Source organism: Schistocerca gregaria, chromosome 5 (assembly GCF_023897955.1).
Source record: "Schistocerca gregaria isolate iqSchGreg1 chromosome 5, iqSchGreg1.2, whole genome shotgun sequence".
Lineage (NCBI taxonomy): Eukaryota > Metazoa > Arthropoda > Insecta > Orthoptera > Acrididae > Schistocerca > Schistocerca gregaria.
In genome coordinates this window covers 350,315,532-350,337,575 of record NC_064924.1, presented here as the reverse complement: position 1 = coordinate 350,337,575, position 22,044 = coordinate 350,315,532, and the positions used below count along the sequence as shown (strand labels likewise).

The following is a 22,044-nucleotide window of genomic DNA, read 5'->3' as shown; positions in this document are numbered from 1 at the left end:
TGTACGTGAAATCTTATGGGACTTAACTGCTAAGGTCATCAGTCCCTAAGCGTACACACTACTTAACCTAAATTATCCTAAGGAGGGAGGACTCGAACCTCCACCGGAACCAGCTGCAAAGGTTAAGTTACACCCACTCTGCCTAACAGTGGAATGTAATTTAGTAAGACGTATTCATAGCAAATAAAAGAATTAAAAAACATCCAGAAATATTTCACTTTTTTAAAAGCTAAAAGCTAGTTAAAACTAAGTGACAATGAGAAACTACAGATGTAACAACGGAGAAACAGGTGCTTACATTGCGTAAGAAAATCTCATGTTTTGTCTGTTGACCGAAAGCACTAACAGCATTAACGTTAAACAAATGCAATCAAGACTGTTTTTTAATCAAGACATAGAAATCACTATAGTTCCATTGACGTTATGTCTAAAATTAAAAATGATCTGCCTTGGTATTTCTGTATTGACAAAGAGGACGGATTCGTTTTATTTATTTACTTTTTTTTAATCTGTGAAGACATACTGGAATGAAAACTGAGGAAAAAGGAAAAAAAAAACATAATCATAAACTAAACAGTTTATTGAAAAGTACCTGCAATCGAATTGACTTTCTTGGTTTTCTACACTGCGAACAGAACAAACTGAACAGATACTAGTGATACACGAGAAGAAATAAAAGTACATTCACTGGTCGTACGGTGCAAGCCGCGAGAAAACTAACTTACTGTCCGGTCAGAGCATCAGCGCCTAGTACGAAAATTATAGTACGCGCCTGACTATGTGCAAAGCCCTTTAGTTTATTCTGAAACTGATACAAGTTAAATGCAAATGGAACGGTATGTTGACACCAGTGACGTCTAAATACAGTATTCACCGAGCTAATGAAGATATTTTATTGCAGCACTGATCAACTGGACTAAACAGCCTATTACACTGTAACATGAATTCTACTCCCCACCCCACTACCTAAAAAAAATGAAAAAATTGAGCTTGTTCTGCCGAAGACCAGACAGAGCCTGTCACCACTGTGTGGCCCGGACGCCCCCACCTCCGCCGAGCTGCCTCTTGCTGGCGACGGCGAGAGACTTCATCATCTGGACGGCGCCGCACAGCGTGTCGCCGCCGGAGCGCGCCACCACCTTGCGGACCCCGCCGGCTTTGGCCCTCCTGGCGGCCGCTTCGCGCCGCTGCCCCTCGACCGCCTGTATGCGCGCCCCGCGGTCCTCTGCCACCGAGCGACTCACCAGCCTCTTCTGCCTGCTCAACGCTCGCTTGTCCTCCGCGTCTCCGTACTCCTCCCACGCCCTCTCCAGCTGCCGCTTCGTCTTTATCGCCTCCACAGTCTCTCGGCTCAGTGGAACCCTATCCATAGTCTACGCTATTAAGCTCTGCTGTTACCTGCAACAAAAAGGGGCACTGTAAGTTTCTTCGGTGAAGACTTTATAACACTACAGAACAATATTTCATATTTTTCACACTTTTTCGTTTCACGTTTTTTCACGACTTCATAACAGTAACAAGTATTTCATCATTTTATTGTCAATACTAATTATTTACAAGAAGAAAGCGCCTACCGCTTGCTTGTGCAGAATTTGTCGCTTACCACCATCATCAGCCGTGACAACTCGCAACAAAAGAAATAAAAAATCAGTAAATAACTCGCTACCATCATGTTTAATGCTCGAAGTGACTACGACATTGATAGCAAAGGACTGAGAACACTACTGAACGTTCATTGGCTGTCGGAGAACGCGTGAAGTAGATACGCAGAACAAGCTAAACTCGACCGTTATCGTTCGTGATTCCAACCATAGCAAAAACTGTCGCGCTCGGTATCAAAGTGTTAATGCTATGCTACAAACTGCATACAGATTTGAAGAAAGTCTGTTGTAATGATTGGTTTATTAATGATATTACTACGTCCGAAATGACTATTTGTTTTTAATATTTTTGCATGACACACGTTATTTAATGACATTCTTTACGACGAAATTGGGAAAAAATTACAAGGGCTGGGCTTGAACCAGGACCACCAGTGTGGTAGCCGGAAACCCTACCTGCTCCACTATGCTCTCTGGCCAATACATAATTAAATGTTACACACATACATTGGTGTGATAGAAAAATTTGGAAATTTGTGATAAGGTCTTATGGGACCAAACTGCTGTGGTCATCGGTCCCTAATCTTACACACTACTTAATCTAACTTAAACTAACGTATGCTACGGGCAACACACACACCCATGCCCAAGGGAGGACTCGAACCTCCGAAGGTGGAGCCGCGCGAACCGTGACAAGGCGCCGAAGACCGCTCGGCTACCCCGCGCGGCGTCATGGGATAGCGATATGTACATATGTAAATGGCGTTATCATCGCGTACACAAAGCGTAAAACGGCATCGCGTTGGCGGAGCTATCATTTGTACTCAAGTGATTCAAGTGGAAAGGTTTCCGATGTGATTACGGCCACACGACGGGAATTAATAGACTTTCTACGCAGAATGGTCGTTGGAGCTAGCGCATGTGACATTCCATTTCGCAAATTGTTAGGGAACTCAATATTCCGACATCCACAGTGTCAAGACTGTGCCGATAATACCAAATATCAGGTGTTACATCTCATCAAGGACTACGCAGTGGCAGGCGGCCTCCACTTAACGACCGAGAGCAGTGGCGTCCGCGTAGAGTTGTTAGTGCTAGCAACGAACAACATGCATGAAATGACCGCAGAAATGAATGCGGGACGTACGATGAACGTATGTTAGGCCAGTGCGGAGAAATCTGCCGTCGATGAGCTATGATGCAGACGACCGACGCGAGTGCCTCTCCTAACAGCACGACATCACCTGCAGCGCCCCTTCTGGGCTCGTCACCATATCGTTGGGACACTAGACGACTGGAAAACCAATGCGTGGTGTGATGAGTCCCGGTTTCAGTTCATAAGAGTCAGGACGTAGAATGTCAGAAGTTTTAACGAGGTAGGGAAATGTTAAGGCTCAATCCACACACAGTGGGGGCCAGTGAAGTGAAACAGGAGGAAGGCACGAATTTCTGGTCAGACGAATATACACTAATACCTTGCAGCAGAAAATGGAACAACGGAAGTAGGGTCAGTTATGAATAAAAAGTTAGGGCAGAGAGTGAGTTGCTGTGAACAGTTCAGTGATTTCGGTGATAAGGTTGTTGTCATCAGAATCGACAGCAGACCACCACCGACAACGGTAATTCACGTACACTTGCCGACGTTGCAGGCACAGGATGAAGAGAGAAAGTACCAGAGGATACTGAACACGTAATTCAGTACATAAAGGGAGATGAAAATCTAATAGTCACGGTGGACTGTAATGCGGTTGTAGGGGAAGGAGTAGAAGGAAGGGTTACGGGAGAACATGAGCTTGGTAGTAAAAACGACTGAAAAGAAAGACTAATTGAGTTTTGCAATAAACATCCGTTAGTAATAGCGAATACTTCGGTGATGAATCACAAGAGGAGGAAGTATACTTGGAAAGGGCCGGGAGATATGGCATTTCAGTTAGATTACATCATGGTCAGGCAGAGATTCCGAAACCAGATATTAGATTGTATGGTGCACCCAGGAGCAGATATAGACTCAGATCACAATTTAGTAATGACGAAGAGTAGGCTGAAGTTTAAGTGACTCGTCAGGAAGAATCAGTGCGCAAGGAAGTGGAATACGGTAGTAATAAAGAATGAAGAGATATTCTTAGAGTTTTCTGAGGCTATAGGCACTACGATAATAAACAACTCAGTAAGCAGTACGGTTGAAGAGGAATGGACATCTCCACAGAGGGCAATCACAGAAGCCAGAAAAAAACCCGTGGTTACAAGACATGTAACTGCAAAGAAACCATGGTAAAAGAAGAAATACTTCAGCTAATCGACAAAAGAAAAAAGTACAAAAATGTTCAGGGAAATTCAGCAATACAGAAATACGAGTGACCTAGGAATGAAATAAATAGGAAGTGCAGCGAAGCTAAGGCGAAATGGCTACATGAAAAATGTCGAAAAAGAAATGATTATTGGGAGGACTGATTCAGCAAATAGAAAAATCAAACCGACCTTCGGTAAAATTAAAAGCAAGGGCGTTAACTTCAAGAGTTCAATGGAAATTCCACTGTTAAATGTAGACGGGAAAGCGGATCGATGGAAAGAGTACAATGAAGGCCCGTGCGAGAGGAATACTTGTCTGACGACGTGGAAAAAAAAAAAAGGCAGGGAAGAGACAATGGATCCAGTGCTTATTTGCTTCTGTCTCGGGTTCTTCGGCCGACGTTCGTGTACGAACGTCGGCCGAAGAACCCGAGACAGAAGCAAATAAGCAGTTTGTCAACAAGTGGCCACGAAAGTCTTAACAATTTTGTAATGGATCCAGTGTTAGAATCAGAATTCAAAAGACCTTTGGAAGATTTGATATCAAATAAGGCAGAAGGGATGGATAATATTCCACTGGAAATTCTGAAATCATTGGGAGAAGTGGCAACAAAACGACTATTCACTTTGGTGTGTAGCATGTATGAGTGTGGCGAAATACTATCTGACCTTCGGAAAAATGTCCACACAATTCCAAAGATTGCAAGAACTGACATGTGCGCAACTCATGTATTCAAGTTGCTGACAAGAGTAATACACAGAAGAATTGAACAGAAAACTGAGGATCTGTTAGATGATCATCAGTTTGGCTTTAGAAAGATAAAGGCACCAGAGAGGCAATTCTGACGTTGCAGTTGATAATGGAAGTACGGTGGACAGTAATGGTGCAAGACGTCCGAAATTCTGAGAAAAAGACACATAAGATGCAATATGTACACGAACAAAGTGAGAACGATAAGAGTGAAAGACTAACAATGAGGCGCTCGGATTAAAAATGGTGTAAGACAGGGATGTAGTCTTTCGCCCCTACTCTTCAATCTATGCATCGAACGAGCAATGAGGAAAATAAAAAAAGGTTCACAAGTGGGATAAAAACTGAGGATGAAAGTATATCAATTATAATATTTGGCGATGACATTGCTATTCTCAGTGAAAGCGAAGAACAACTGCTGGATGTGGGGAATGGAATTGACAGTGTAATGAGAACACAATATGGATTGAGAAAAAATCGAAGAAAGACCAAAGTAATGCGAAGTAGAAATAATGAGAACAGTAAGAAATTTAACATTACAGTTTGGGATGACGGAGTAGACGAAGTTAGGAAATTCTGCTACCCAGGCAGCAAAATAACCTAAGACGGACGGAGCAAGGAGGACATAAAAAGCAGACTAGCATTGGCGAAAACGGTATTCCTAACTAAGAGAAGTCTGCTGCTATCAAATATAGGTCTTAACTTAAGGAAAAACCTTCTGAGAATCTACTTTTGCAACACAGCATTGTATGGCAGTGTGACATGGGCCGTGGGAAAACCAGAACAGAAGGGAACTGAAGCCTTAGAAATGTGGCGCTATAGAAGAATGTTGAGTATTAGGTGTACTGATAAGATAAGGAATGAGGAGGTTCTCAGCAGAATCGGCGAGGAAAGAAATATATGGGAAGCACTGAAAAGAGGAAGGGACAGGATGGTTCAAATAGCTCTGAGCACTATGGGACAACATCTGTGGTCATCAGCCCCCTAGAACTTAGAACTACTTAAACCTAACTAACCTAAGAACACCACACACATCCATGCCCGAGGCAGGATTCGAACCTGCGAACGTAGCGATCGCGCGGTTCCAGACCGTAGCGCCTAGAACGGGTCGGTCACCCAGGTTTGTCTCTTTTTCTGCAAACTGAAAGAACATCTGGGATTAAAGAGATTCTGCAACGATGAGGACCGTCACACAGCAATTCTTGAATGGCTCCGTATCCCTGGAGTGAATTTCCGTCGTTAAGCAACTGAATGATTGTTACAACGTTCCGACTGTTGTTTACGCAGATTGAGACTATTGTTGAAAAATAGTGTCACCTTGAAGTATAGTACAGCACTAAACAAGAGTGTGTTGGCGTGCCGTATTAATGTGTAATTTCTTTTTTGAAGTACCTTCATAGCACAGACAAGAAGAGAAGAGAAACTTTGAAAATTTTGTTTTACAGAAGAATGCTGAAAATATGGATAGATCGAATAACTGAAGAAGAGGTACTGAATCGGATGGGGGAGAAAAGAACTTTATGGCACAGTCTGAATAAAAGAAAGGATAAGTTGATAGGACACATATTTTAGACATCAAGGAATATGTCACACTCTGCAGCCCTAGAAACAGGCAACGCCGGAAATCGGAAAGCCAAGAATCGTACAACACACAAATCAATACATACTATTATATTGCTGTTAGTACTTTGAACTTTTCCTTACCCGAAGAATTGATTGCAATACGTAATTAGTGCTTTGGTCAGAAGACAATTAACGTAGTTGCAGGTACAAGATCTGAAATGGCTGTCCAATTAAGTTTCAAGAATTCTCTCTTCATTGTAACACCAAAATGTAAACTGTATTTTCTGGCTCTACCGGGATGTGGCTTTCATAAATGTGACACTCGATTATTACAATGATACGAACAGGATCCTACTGTTGGTTGTGTTGAGTAACGAAAATGATTATCACTGGATCAGAATTAAAGTTGACCAAAAATATAATGTTAATCAAAATGAAGCAACTACGCTGACAAGTCTTTTACATTTCTAAATTCCTCAAAAGACAGTCTTACTCTGATGTGGAGCTGCTGTAGGCGCGACGTAATGACTTGATGACAAAATATTGTGAGGAAAAAGCTTCTTTTCGTCTATACGAGCAGATAAAACATATTTGGCCAATAAATACTGTTTTCCATTAATACTTATTGTACTGTGCCCAGTATTATTGCTCTTTGTTTCCATAATGGCTTGACTACCATTTTATCACCACGACGTTCACACAATATGTTTTGCGCGCGCTTTCGCATATACTGACTCCGCCCTCATTCTCTGTGAACTATAAAAAAAAAAGTCCGAACCACGAACGATGGCGGTTCGCGCAGCCCGAGACGCGGACTGGGGATTGCATTGTTCACGCTTTCAAAAATGGTTCAAATGGCACTGAGCACTATGGGACTCAACTTCTGAGGTCATCAGTCTCCTAGAACTTATAACTACTTAAACATAACTAACCTAAGGACATCACACACATCGATGCCGGGGCAGGATTCGAACCTGCGACCGTAGCGGTCGCGCGGTTCCCGACTGTAGCGCCTAGAACAGGTCGGCCACCCAGGCCGGCGGGAGAGGTTGACAGAACATCTGTTAAGGCATCAGGGGATACCATCCATGTTACTAGAGAGAGTCGTAGCGGATAAAAAGTGCAGATGAAGACAGAAATTGGAACATATCCAGGAAATAATTGAGGACCTAGTGGCTTCATAATGGTGTGGGCTGTCCTCTGGTCCAATCGAACGGATCATTTACTGGAAATGGTTATAGTCAACTAGTTGGAGGCCATTTGCAGCCATTCATGGACTTCATGTTCCCAAACAAAGATGGAATTTTTATGGATGACAAAGCGCCACGTCAGAACAATCTGAACAATTCGACCAAATTATCTGGGCACTCAGATCGCTCGACATGTATCCCATGGAAGATTTAAGGGACATTATCGAGAGGTTAATTATCGCACAAAATTCTGCACTGGCAACATTTTCGCACTTACGGACAGCTACCGAGGCAGCATGGCCCATGCTACGTCGAGTTGCTACTCTACGCCGGGCAAAAGGAGGTCCGACACAATATTTGGAGGTACCCCGTGATCTTCGTCACATCATTGTAGGAGACCGCATAAAATTTTCTCGGTAATAGAGGGCCGTCGCACGACAAGTCGCTCGCAATGTACTCAGAACAGTTCCTCTACAACGTACCCAAGACTTACCAAATCTGTTATTAACAAGTCTGATGGTCCCCTTGTTAGCTTGGGATAACTTACTTTCTGAAGTCCGTACGTACTTATCGTACAGGCTGTCTCTTTCAGCGATTGTTTAAACGAAAGTTTTCTGTGGTAACAAGGCTGTCGAGATGGTAACACCAGCCAGCATCAGGGATATTGCAAACACGACTAGAGAAGATCGTAATTTGTATCCAAGTGAAACTTCTACCTCCTCGGTTGCGACTCAGGACAAAGGTGTCGAGTCAGTGATGCAAATTGTTCGTGCCAAGTGGTAGCCCGACAACTGGCTGTAGCGAATCTCCCTCGTGTGCGGGCGGTCACGCGTGTTAAGACAGACCGCGGGCTCGCATTTCCTTTTTTCCGCTCGGCCTTTGCTACGCCACTGGAGGCGGAGTCGAAATTATGCGGGCTGGCCTGTGTGACTAACCAGCGGTAGCCGACAAGTCCGGCCAATTACGCGGACACGGCGGGGCCGCGTGTTCAACACGGAGGGGTAATTTACGGCGACACACGCCTGCCAGAAGCGCCTCTTTTATTTCCTCGCTCCGCTCCCCCCGCCGACTCGAACTGCGGACTGTTAACAACCCGTAGAGACCTCTGCACAGCTAAAAACGTTTCTCCATTCAGACCGCTCCTCAGTTTTATCATCGCACAGGGAAACTTCCGCGTGTAATATCACAGCTATTGTCACCACCACAGCAATTGTCTATTGTAGTGGAATATGTTAATGTCGCTTCCTCGTCGTTTTCAATCAGTCCAGAGGCTGCAAATGCATGCAGGACGCAGTACCAGAAGGGTGTACCCACTGGAGTGGAATGCGTGCATTTGCAGCCACAGGGATCATTAAAAATTCCAAAGAAGCGACAATAACGGTAGTTCACCACAGTGGGGAACTGCATCACATGGTTAAATTTTGAGGTACGAGGGTCACTTCAAAAGAAATGCACGCTTTTTTTTTAAATTCCTCTTTTATTCTACATGTTTAAAAGCTTTACTGTGTGTAGATACATCCTTTACGAACAATGTTTTCATTTCTCCACATAATTTCCATCCCTCTCAACTGTCTTACGCCATCTTGGAACCAGCGCCTGTATACCGCACGCTAAAATTCTGGACCAACCTGTCGGAGCCACTGTTTGGCAGAGTGCACAAGGGAGTCATCACCTTCAAATCTTGTTCCACGAACAGTCTTTCAGTTTCTCAAAGAGATGATAGTCTCATGGAGCCATGTCAGGACTGTAAGGCGGGTGTTTCAGTGTTGTCCATCCGAGTTTTGTGATCGCTTCCATGGTTTTTTGACCGACATGTGGCCGTGCATTGTCGTGCAACAGCAAAACATCCTGCTTTTGCCAATGTGGTCGAACGCGATTCAGTCAAGCTTGAAGTTTCTTCAGTGTCGTCACATATGCATTAGAATTTATGGTGGTTCCACTTGGCATGATGTCCACAAGCAAGAGTCCTTCGGAATCGAAAAACACCGTAGCGTTTTTCTTGTTTCTTTGTGAGCCACTGTCAACATCCTGGGAACCCACCTGGCACAAACCTTTTTTAACGCCAGCACTCTGTATTCTCCAAACACTTCCTTCCCCTATCCCAACGTAGCGTGACAATTCGTTCACTGTGATGCGTCTGTCAGCAGTCACCAATTAGTTAACTCTCTGCACATTGTCTGGAGTGTGTGCAGTACGAGGCCTGCCGCTGCGAGGACAATCCTCAACATTGCCGTGCCCGCTTTCATCACGTAACCTGCTTGCCCACCGACTAACTGTACTGCGATCGACAGTATCATACCTATACACCTTTTTCAACCTTTTGTGGATGTTTCCCACTGTCTCGCTTTCACAGCACAGGAATTCTATGACAGCACGTTGCTTCTGACGAACGTCAAGTGTAGCAGACATCTTGAAGACATGCTGTGACGGCACCACTCACGGGAACAGGTTGAACTAAGTTTGAAAACAAGCGGGAAGGGTGTATCTACACACTGTAAAACTTTCACACATGACAATGAAAACTGCATTTTTACAAAAAATAGTTTGCATTTCCTTTGGAGTAACCCTCGTACTTGTTACTTTTGCTGCTGTTGAGTCTTCCGTCCGCCTGTCCACCTAAGGCTGCCAGGTCCACAAATAGAAAGGCCGGACTCGACACATATCCTGCTGTGACAAACGTAATGGGATAGCCATATGCACATATTCAGATGGTGGTAGTATCCCCTACACAAAATACAAAAGGCCAGTTATTTGTGCAGTTCTCATTTGTACTCAGGTGATTCAACTGAAAAGTGTAGTTACAGCTAGACCCATGGGAGATTCCTTTTCGGAAATCGTTACGGAATTCAATATTCCGAGATCTACTGTGTCAAGAGTGTGCCGAGAATACCAAATTTCTGACATTACCTCTCACCACAGGCAACGCAGTGGCCAACGGTCTCCACTTAACGACTGCTACCATATTCTTCTTCTATGTAAGAATGAAATACAGGAAGGGAAACGGAAAAGATAGGTGGATAATCGTGACGGCAGAGGGCATCGTGCCAATGGAATGGCAAAAGTTGAAAATTTGTGTCGGACAGAGATTCGAACTCGAATTTACCGATTGCCTTAACCGCTTTGGCCATCCGGAAACGCTTCCTGACTGACTCAAATTTCGAACTTATCGCACACTGTAATGCAACGTCCCTCCTCCATTAAACTCCCTACTCGCGAATTCTGATTCCCGTAGGCGTGCTTCCGCACTGAAACAAACGTCGAGGAGAAGTTACCTCTTTTTCAGAAATGTGTATATGGGAGAGGTGTGTGGTCTATCGGACATGTCCCTTGCCGCTTGAGAAAGTCCTGCTTACGCCACTTTCCCTTACCAGTTGCGCCATTCGATTAGAGATCAACAACCTTCATACCCTTCTTAACCGCATCCTGCTTGCATGCCCTCCTTAATCACACCTCGCTATCACTGCCTACATCGTCAACGTGGTCGCCTGTCTTTAGTTCCAGGCTACAGTCAATTTTTCTCAACTTAGAAAGATATAGTTTGTGGCCGCATCAATTTCTCAACTTAGAAAGATATGGTTTGTGGACGCGACCTTATCAACAAAGCCAGTTTTCTATTTTCTCATTTATTTATTTATTTGGGTGGGAACCATATTCTGGCGGATACTTTCGTGGGAAGCAAGAACAATTAGGAAAATGCACAACATATATATTATGAAGATGCATTCCTGTAGGCAGTTATTGATCAACACTCAGCGCCCTAAGTCTAACAAAACCTCGTTTTTCTCTTCCTTTAGGTACATTTGGATTGGTTTATAGCACAACACTCGGCTGAGTTCCTAACAAAGCATCCTATCTGCTACGATCCTCGCTCTTTTTATCACTATTAGTGTCCTCATAATTATTACGTACGTCTCTACATATGATGGCCTGTCCCGCCTGCTATGCATTTTGTCCTTTGATTTGGTGCGTTGCTAGAGTAAGAATTGATCAACCTATTCACTTTTGTAATATTCAATTGGTAGAAGATTCGGGAGCCATAGTTTAAGTTTCTTTCACGTATCTTAATTAGGTATTAAAGGAAACAAATTGGACCCTAGTTGGCACATTTGGATGGATCATCCTCGTTCCTGGAGATACGAATGGTTGTTCATGCCGAACGTTAGTTAAGAGGCTGACAATCAATATCAGTCCGCGACAAAGTTTGCACAATTTCTATTAATATAAGGGTGCATCATTTCGTCTGTCAATTACCCACCAAACCGCAACAGAAATGCGTACAAGACCCAATGGAAAAGATAGAAAATGGCTAATGTACCTTGTGAACTCTTTTAGGCATATGAAAACAAATTTTTAATAAAATTAATAACGTGTGTACTTCACACACACACACACACACACACACACACACACACACACACACATACGAGCGCGCGGTAACGGGCTCACGAAACAGCCTTTGGGCATTTACTGACAATCTAAACTTTAGATATGAAGGCAAAAACCAGTTATGGTTACACCACATACTGTATAAAGTGTACGCTAAAAGGGAGATTTTCAGCCGGCCGCGGTGGTCTTGCGGTTCTAGGCGCTCAGTCAGGAACCGCGCGACTGCTACGGTCGCAGGTTCGAATCCTGCCTCGGGCATGGATGTGTGTGATGTCTTTAGGTTAGTTTGGTTTAAGTAGTTCTACGTTCTAGGGGACTGATGACCTCAGATGTTAAGTCCCATAGTGCTCAGACCCATTTGAGCCACTTGAAGATTTTCAGCCGGCCGAGGTGGCCGAGCGGTTCTAGGCGCTACAGTCTGGAACCGCGCGACCGCTACGGTCGCAGGTTCGAATCCTGCCTCGGGCATGGATGTGTGTGATGTCTTTAGGTTACTTAGATTTAAGTAGTTCTACGTTCTAGAGGACTGATGGCCTCAGAAGTTAAGTCCCATAGTGCTCAGAGCCATTTGAACCATTTTTGAAGATTTTCAACAAAATAAAAATCAGTCTTCTGCTGCACAAATATTTTAATTTCACTTGACCAGTTTCAACAGATTAATCTGTTATTTTCAAAATATCAATAGAGGCTTAAACCATAGATAAAAGAAGCGGACTTAAAGACGTCGTGAACATATTAAGTAAGAAACATAAAGATTGTTAAAAAAACAACAGTTGACCATCAGGGAAGTATAAAAAGGTTGCAAAAAACGTATGTACAATAGTTCAACGCCAGAAACACCCCACTCAAGTTAATAATGCTGGGAACGGCTCCCTCCGCTTCCCTAGTTCGTAATCTGTATGCAGCTGACTTTTCCTGCGTTTCTGCTAACTCGCGTCCGGCTGCCGGCCTAGTCCCCAGTTGAGTGGAAAGTACAATGAATTGCTGTTACTCAATCGGCCTTTCGCACCACTATCACCCGTCCGTAAAATAGGAGTCTTTACCCACCTTTTATTTAGCTCGCCTTCGCATGTAATTATATATTTATACTTGACTAAGCGTTGAGCATTTAATCTAATGTGTTACTACCTTTTTATACGCTTAGCCTGTCTCAAAACCTTTACATAGTTTCAAAAGGTTCTATGGATGTTACCGCTCCTGCTTTTTATACACGCGTGATTAATTCACTTTAAGCTTTCAGTTAGCTGGTTGCTATCCACCGCAAATGTTATGCACTTTTCCCGACGCGTCACAGTTTATCGTTCAACGAAGGTTTGTGATTTTTCTGATTTTCAACTTTTATACATTCGTTTCAACAACGTTTTTACACTTTGCTGATGCTCGATTATTCTACATTTATTTTTAATATTTTTAGGGAGTCTTTACCGTCGCATCCTTGTTTGACGTCGGCTTACCTACGATTTATGCATGTATTGAACTTCTGAAGCTGACCGGTTAAGTGCAATTAATTTGTTTGTGCAGCTGACGACTGATTTTTATTTTGGTGGAAAGAATACACACAGAAACTGCTAAACAACAGCTACGAATAACACCTTACAATGAAAATTGCTGTTCACGACCATTTTCATCGCTCAAGCATTCTCTTCCTATACACAATACAGGCATTTTTGTTGTTGTAATTAAGTTTCGGATATTGATGAAAATCAGGGAGAGTTTTTATAGAGGTTTCACGGAAATCTGAATTCCATAGCGCTTTTGTCAATCATCTTTTTGAAAGATTTAGTTGTTACATTCCAGCTTCTTATCCGACGCACCTGCAAAAAGAAAGCGCGTTTCTACAGAGTAATCGAAGGCATACTGGAATGGCACAAATAATGAGACAGAGTATGTCAAAGCATAGATGATGAAGGAAAACGAGAGAAAAATCACACACAACCAAAGAGAGAAAGGCAATTTCTCCACTTTTGTTAGGAGGCACGTGCTCAATTCTAGAGGAAACGATTTCGACTTAGTACTATTTGGACTTTCAGAGAGACTTCACCTGGCGTGAAACTCGACGGCAGAAATAACGAGTGGGGTACATGATTAAAATGTATTATTCTATATATTAATCGATTAGCGGGTAATATTAGTTTCGATCTTTGATCAAAAAGTCATAACTCTAGTCATTTTATACAAGCCATGCTGAACAATACGACTAAGAACGACCACATGTTAAATCAAGGGTAAAGGTGCCAGCTGCAGTTTATTAGTAGGAGCACAGACAAGAGACTCTACATTTATACAAATATGTTACATCAAATGTTATGCATCAAACTAACGTTATTACAACCATCGCAGCAATATCGCTACATTTATCTAAATATAACGACACTTGGGTCATATAAAATTAAGAGAATACTTGAATTTATTAAAACATCAAGTGGCAAGCTTTAGCTCATAACTATGTTGAAGGAAGACTGTCTACCGTTTACAAAAAAAACTATTATGTAACCTGTACTACCTGTCCCGAATTACTGCTAAAGTGTGTGTACCAGGCTAAGTTACGATGGATCATGTTCTGAGATGGAGTGTAAAAAGGAACTTTCATTTAATCCGTAGGAAGCTTGCAAGTAAATTAGAGAGATATCTCAACGTGCAGACGTTTAAGTTTTACTCGGAAACCTTCAGACACTGGATACAACAATAAGTTTATATGACCACTTAATATGGCACTATGAGAAGAATTGCACTTAATAGTAGCTTTCAGATCTCAGCTGTATACTTCACATCGAGAGGGGTGACACATTGGTCGGCACACTGCACTCTTTCGAGAATGCAACCACAACGAGTTAGGGTCTCAGTGGTTACTCTAAATCGATTACAGCGAATGCCAGGATGGTTCCCTTGAAAATGAAGAGGCTGATTCCCATCACTAACTTTCTCCTATTTAAGCTTGTGCTCCAGTATATGATAACCTCGACGTCGAAAGGACAAAAATTGTTCAAAGGGCTCTAAGCACTATGGGACTTAACATCTGAGGTCATCAGTTCCCTACACTTAAAACTACTTAAACCAAACCTAAGGACATCACACACATCGATGCCCGAGGCAAGATTCGAACCTGCGACCGTAGCAGCAGCGCGGTTCCGGACTGAAGCGCCTAGAACCGCTCGGCCACAGCGGTAGAAAGGACATTATAGCCTAAACTTCGTTGCTTTATATTGATAATATCTGTAACCATTCGGAATTTTCCCTTCATAAATGTTTATTGTCAGCAATGTCAAACGCAACAAAAGCATAAAATTGAGCGGAAATTATTGTAAATCGAAGTTTGATGTCAAAAGTTCAGCAACTGACTTAAAAGAAAATAGAAGAGACAAACCACTGAATACGCCTAAAATATTCAAATCAAACGTGTTTGCTTAAAAAACAAAAATATAGTAGCAAAAAGAGTAACATTAATCCTTACACGACAGATAAACAACACCTGTTTTGCAAATTTCACCAGAATTTTCATGACTTATGATCAGTCTGACCAGTGGACGGTGAGAGATTGATCTGAATAAAAATTTTAGGCAAGGAAACGCGGATGAAACAGCAACGGAAATGGAGAGATAATATTAACCAACACATAGTGGAACGGAGCTCTCAGTGCTATTTTAAGTCTCTGATATTATTCCTGATTATTCTATTTTATTTATCGCGCTGTCCGTTCAAACATGTTGGTTTTCTAATTTTTTCCCCAGAAAATTGCTGGCGAAATGGCCTTGTTAATAATTTTTGAAAGACATTCTTAAAAGCAAGGTTCACCCAGAAGGTGGCACCGCATCAAGTGGCCCAAATCTTGCACCTTGCCAGTCCCAAACCGATCTCCGTTCAAAGCTCTCCAGAGAGGGTAGGGAGCTCTTGGAAGGATGTCCAGTCATCCAGTTCTGTACCCCGTTTTTCCACAGGGTACTTCTAGTGGGCATCCACGAGGGCCTACGATCTTTGCAAGAGACTTTTGCTGGATCGCAGGCGTTTCCCGACGGGCAGCGATCCGCGCATTGGCTGCCAGGAGTCAGTTTCCATCTTCTTCCTCTCCACAACTAATGCTGTGGCCAGGAGCACGCTAGCGAGGGGTAGGAGGAAGGCGGGCAATGACAATGAACAGGTAGAGTTTCTGCACTAGTGTTGGCTTCAAGCATCCCACTGCAATTTGCAATGCCTTGTTCACTGTAACGTCTACCTTCTGCCCTTATGCAAATGAGGGCCACTTGGCCAGCAGAGACACAAAGTGCCGTAACTGACATCCGCAACACTCGTAGATCGGCACACCATGTCCACCTCGTGTGACCTAATGATGTGGTTCCTGGTACAAACCTTGGCGCTGGCGGTCATTCAATGCTGTTTTAAACATCAAGGTGTGAACCAGGGCCACGCCTAGATATTTCGACTGTGCGCAGTGCTGGAATCGTTCGCTTTGCCACATCACAATGAATCTCGGCAGGCCCTACTATTATTGAGTGCGGCTGTGCAGAACTACGTATCGTTGGTGATTATTTGCAGGTGGCCAGCATGGTAACAGAGGTAGAGTTGGTTCAAATTGTGAGTCAGTTTCTCTTCTACCTCTGAGAATCCCGAATCTTGAGCTGCCACTGCTGTGCCGTCAGCGTATATGAATTGGCTGATGCCATTTGGTACTTGCTGCTATTGTACAACATTGGTACCAGCATCTTTCCTTGTGATAAGCCGTTCTTTTGTGTCCTCCTCCACCTGTTCTTCTCAAAGGGGTTGACGTAGTCTCCTGCTGTGGGGAATGTGGACCCTTGGATGTCAGATGGTGGTCTTTAGTCACATCATATAATCCCAGTTTAACGATTTTTCCTGATACGGGCAGGCGAATTCAGCGTGGTGACACAGTGGTTAAGATATTTGAGTCCAATTATGAACGATCTAGGGTATAATTCTAGCCCGGATCTCTTCATTTAAATCTCATGTGATTTCTGTACATCGTTTTGTGTCAATGATGAGTTGATTTCTTCTTTAATAAGTTCCTGCTCGATTCCTCCCCTCTGTTCCACCCCGTTTCCCGTCATTCTAACAAACTTTGTCCAGCGGAGTTTAACCTCTTTACTGAAAGGATACCACTCTACCTTACTTATTTTCACTAGTTCCGTTACGTGAATTTAGTACCTACCACAAACGGAAATCTGTCAGTTAAGAATGAGAGGACACAGGATAGAACAAAAACGGCTGTCGTCAATAAATATAATATATTTTCCTGTTCGAAATAGTTGCAACAAAATTTATTCCAAGATAATGGTACAGCAGCGATCTTGTTATGTGCAAGTGAACATGGTCACTTGAAGGCACGAGATACCGCACAGAACCAGTTTAACGCCTGGCTCCAACAAACGTTAATACCTTTACTACTATTTCCTTTTCGAAATAGGTCCCGAAATACCACAAATAATAGTCCAGAGAATGGAAGAAATCTTCTTGTGATGGGCATTCCGAGTACAGTAACTCTCGCTGTCTGGTCCGCCGCTTAGCTCAAGGTCTGTAACTAAAAACGTCTTACGACTACTAAACACATAAAATCACACAGCTGCAGACATCTCGCCTTCACTGATAACTATAACGAGTTTTTAATGCACGACCAGCACAGGCGCAATAAAAGCGAAACATTACAAATGAGAGCGGTAATTAGGGCAGCGATTATTTTAATGAAGGCTTACGAGTGGTCCGACTCGAAGAGAAAGAGCAACAGAAAGCCATAAAGGCAGAGTTCAAGAAAACCTCCAACGAAGCATCCAGTGCTGTCTTTTTCTTTGGTCTGAGTGGATGAATTTTTAGATCAAATGAAGAAGAAGAGAGCTAAATAGTACCACTATCAATGCTGACAATAAACATCTCACAGTCTTCGCAATTTGAAAAGGTCGATATAACGACCCGCAAAGAAGGAGCATACTTGAGTTTAAGAGGCAAAACTACACGAGTGATAGAGGATTCATCAAATGAAACAGCAGTTACTCTGCAACTATTCAAAGGTGCACGCTTATTTGCAGTCGTTAAAAGTCTGCAAACTGCTGACTAGCCTGACGCAATTTTTTTTTTCAGCGAGAATGCACAACAGCAACACTGAATAACTAATGGAGAGCAAATAAAACGTTGCTGCCTCTTGTTTCGTATTACGGTACGCAAAAAAGAAACTGCTCTCCATGTGGCCCCATTTTCTTTCCTTTCCTGCCTTCCTGCATCTTGAGGAGTTCAGACGAAGCAACAAGTTTTTCAGGTAGATAAATATTTAAGTACATTTTAGAATCATCATTTACAAGCCTATTATGCATATCACTATAAATCTCGCGGCAAAGAATACATGGATGTAAACACTGAACTCCGGCACTTCCAGTAAATGATACATCCTTGCAAGGAACAATGATAATACGAGAAAAATTAAGAAAGTAAAGGCAATTCTTTAAAAATAAAATTTTCGTCTGGGGAACAACATTCCTCTACACATCTCCCTCAATATAATTGCCACTAATACTAAATGGGGCTTACCAGCATCAACGTGTTATGCTCCATTCTAAAACAAGGCTTTTGACATCAGAGCAAACATGGATAAACAAATCGTCAGTACAAGCATCTTCGGAGACATATTGACTCTAATGTAGGAAATTCCAAGACTAAAGCGTACTCTTATCGCTGCGAGATTCAAAGACAATTCTTGGCTGTGAATGAGTTAGAGACACCAATTCCGAAGTCCACATATGGCTAACGAGGTTTCTTATACAACCATCGCAGTAGAACGGAATTCAACTGCAGGCACGGAAGTTATTGTTGTTTATCCTCTATAAACTTTACGATGTTCATCATACAGTCAGCCATGCGAGAATGGTCTCACTAGTGCCAAACTAGCAGAGGGAGGGAGGGAACGACGATGACAGCGGTCTCTGTGCCGCTACATGCTAGAAAGCAAATCAGTGGGATGGCACCACATTTATTGACTGCGAGAGGAAACTATGAATCTGACCAGGGCCTATATGTAAGCAGTAAGAGCCATCTGGGAGATATCATATAAAATAACGATTTTCCTGGCTGGTGGAACTTTTCGAAAGGTTTATGATGTACACTGAATTAGGTAAAGGAAACTACGAGACGGAAACGATATGCATCTCACTGGCTGGCGTAATTTCTGCAAAACGATACGAACAGACTCTCAGTTAAATGAGACATCACAATCCTTTTACAGAACAGACATCCTTAATATCACATCCCTTCTGCACTTCTCACCTTTATCTCACATTTTTTCCCTTCAGTTTGATGTCTCAACAACCTCCATCACTGTGATAAACACGTCAGAAAACATGTTTACAAAGATTAGCACAACATTTGTTTCCGACATCAGTGGGTCCCTAAATGGAGCGAATATGTTGGGCAATTTGTACAAGTGCGCAGGAAATAAAGAAGAATGTTTTACTAAACATTTTGAAACAAATACTATGATGTTTTCGAAGCTAGTAATAGGAAGAATGCTGAAACATATGTGCCACCTTTCCATACTGTTTGCGTTTTTTTTGTCAAAAATGTTAATTTAATTTTGTTCTTTACAGTGAGGTAAGCATTTTCTTCGCACACTTATTTGCACGTGTACATTAATGCCCCATTACAACAGGCAGCAACGCACTATTGCACGCCTCACTACTCTGTTCATGGTCACCAGTCTCAAGAAAGATTCCGTCGCGCCCTTTCAAATTCCCCTATTTCGTTTCGTATTCCTCGCAGAAAGCTACAGACTTGACAAACGAGTCCAACTACCTTTCTATAAGAGACACTCAAAAACAAACGAGCCAGAGGCTGTAAAATGAAAACCGCTGAAGGCGACTCGTGATGACATTGCCCGAGGAAGAAGGTGTGGTCCCTATACGAGAGCGGATATCCTAATGTCGCTGCTAGAGGGGCGTGGGCGCACACCCACGTAACGACAGAGCGACCACATGCATATGTCGACCGTCAATAATGCCGAAAATGGAGAAATGGGAGCTTCAAAAGAAGAGCAAAGGGGTGTAGTGCGTTTCCGTATTGCGCAAGGAGTGCGGGAAACGTCGTGTACGAAGATCCTTGCACGTCAGTAGCAATGCAGACACTCAATCCGACCTGTAGCGCACTGGCTGCCGCTGTAACTCTCCGGTCTTCAATATGGCAGCATCCACTTGCTAGACAAAGATATCGGTGATGCGGTGTGGCGTTCCAGCTCGTGCGTCACCGGCAAACGACATACGTTCTGCCTCGGATCGCTTGCACCAATCATCGACCCTTGCAATCGACATGTAGTGCTCTCCGTACTCTTGCGCCATTCTTCCACGAATTTTCGTTTCCCGTACTCCTTACGCTGTAAGGAGACGTCTACAGCCCTTTGCTCCTCTTTTGAAATTCTCTATTTTCTACACAACTAAGTGCAGTGGACGGTCGAAGAGTGCGTGTGCTCACCCTATCGTCAACGTAGGTGTACGCCGATGTTCCTATAGCGACGAGTTTGGGGTCTCGACGCTCATACAGGGACCACACCACTCATCCGTTTGCAATGGCATTACGAACACTTCAGTGGTTTTCATTTTACAGCCCCCGGTTCATCTCCTTCTGAATACTCCTTATAGATGAGGCGTTGTAGTCGCTGGTCGAAATTGTAGCTTCATGTGAGGAAATACGAAGCGAAACTGGTATATTCGAAAAGGTAGCTCTGGAAACATCTGGTACATCCAGATATTGCATATTCTCACAAAACTGACATGCAAATGTCGAAGAAAATGCTGCTCTTTTTCTTCAAGAACCACTCACCCATCGCATTCCGTTACGCACTTCGCAGACACATCTGCCCACTCTGCCTTTTTTCGATTTCAGTCATTTTTCAAAATCAGTTGACGCCGCGTTTAATTTCATGTTAAAGGTTTAACACACCACGATAAGTATTACAGTTAGAAACAGTGTGTATGTCTCGAGGCAGCATAACTCACGGCGCGTAAATTATCCAGACTATTCGTCCAGTATTTGAGTATGGAATCACTTAGCGACGTCCAACAAAACTTTACATATAATTTCTAAACCTTACGAAACTTATCCTCGCTGACACCCCCCCCCCCCTAAAGTTTATCCCTTACTACATTTTCGCTGTTCATACAGTAAAACATCTGCATGAGGCATGAGTTTCAGTTTATTACATTTCTGCTACTAACTCTATTCGCAACACATTTTCCAGATAGTATTTACATATATCACTGAACGTACCTGCAAAATTATATCATTGTGAGACGCATGGTTTATGAGATTTGACGTCATAAACACTGGCATGCGTGAAAAACTAGTTTTTGCTTAAAACGAAGCCCAAGTGACGCACACTCTACTCATTCAGCATTTGATAATGAGAACATTTAGCAACATCCAACCAACTTTTAACATATTTTCTTAACTTCATCTCGTTTACATGCTTAACACCAAATATTTAACACATAATCCATTTGTAAAGTAATCAGATGTTTGAATCTAGGGTTGGAGGATTTACAGGTAGATAAAGGATTTCGATCAGAATGAGTGGTGGTGGGATATGGTGTTACGAAGGGCGAGCAGATGATCGATACTAGTAGCCACACCGTAACTCTATATGACTTCATTCTTACCACGATACTACATACATCCACGCGGCGGGGAAGTCACTGACGGCGACTAACCGTAACAGACAGACGACACACTACTTCGGCTCCGCACGGACCGCCTTTGTCCCCTACCAGCGGCCCCGTGTGGCGTCTGTCTCCTGACGCTCGTGCACTTCACTAGGCTCTTACCTTCAAAGCAACAGGTGAAGTGGATGCCTTTGGTAATGTGGTAAACAGTCTGCAATGCAATATACCTAACCAGGCTAGCACCACGTTACCTTTCCCTGTACGTTGATTAGTGGAATACCTATTCCCTCTCGTTTTCACGCTTTCGAAGAACCACCATGCAAAAAGATGTTTGCAGTATTTTATATAAACTTACATTACTCGCAACTTTTCAACGTTTTTCAAGAAAAAGTACAATTTTTTCCATGTTATGGTGCAAGTTTTACTGGTATTGACGTCATACAGGCCTCTTATTCCTAGTGATGGCACAGCCGACGTGTTTTAACGGCCAAATGGTCACTCGATAGTTTTTTCGTTCTGTCGGTTTTCTCAGCCGAATGAAACCAAGACTCTGAGGCCCTATCAGCTATAGGGTTTGAGTGGTTTCACTTGCTGTCAGACAACCAACTCAAATCGGTCTC

General features: G+C 43.0%; 2 protein-coding genes across 4 annotated transcripts in view; both read right to left on the bottom strand.

The window, feature by feature from the left end:
* The window catches only part of LOC126272028 (FERM domain-containing protein 5), a 1,188,777-nt gene that overhangs the window by 706,835 nt on the left and 459,898 nt on the right, over nucleotides 1–22,044 (bottom strand). The window lies entirely within an intron of this gene.
* LOC126272029 (uncharacterized) lies at nucleotides 599–21,496 on the bottom strand. The gene is made up of 2 exons (XM_049974534.1): nucleotides 21,422–21,496; nucleotides 599–1,398 (listed from the first exon to the last, which is right to left on the bottom strand). The coding sequence occupies exon 2, from the start codon at nucleotides 1,368–1,370 to the stop codon at nucleotides 1,020–1,022; it is 351 nt and encodes a 116-aa protein (XP_049830491.1). The 5' UTR covers nucleotides 1,371–1,398; nucleotides 21,422–21,496; the 3' UTR covers nucleotides 599–1,019.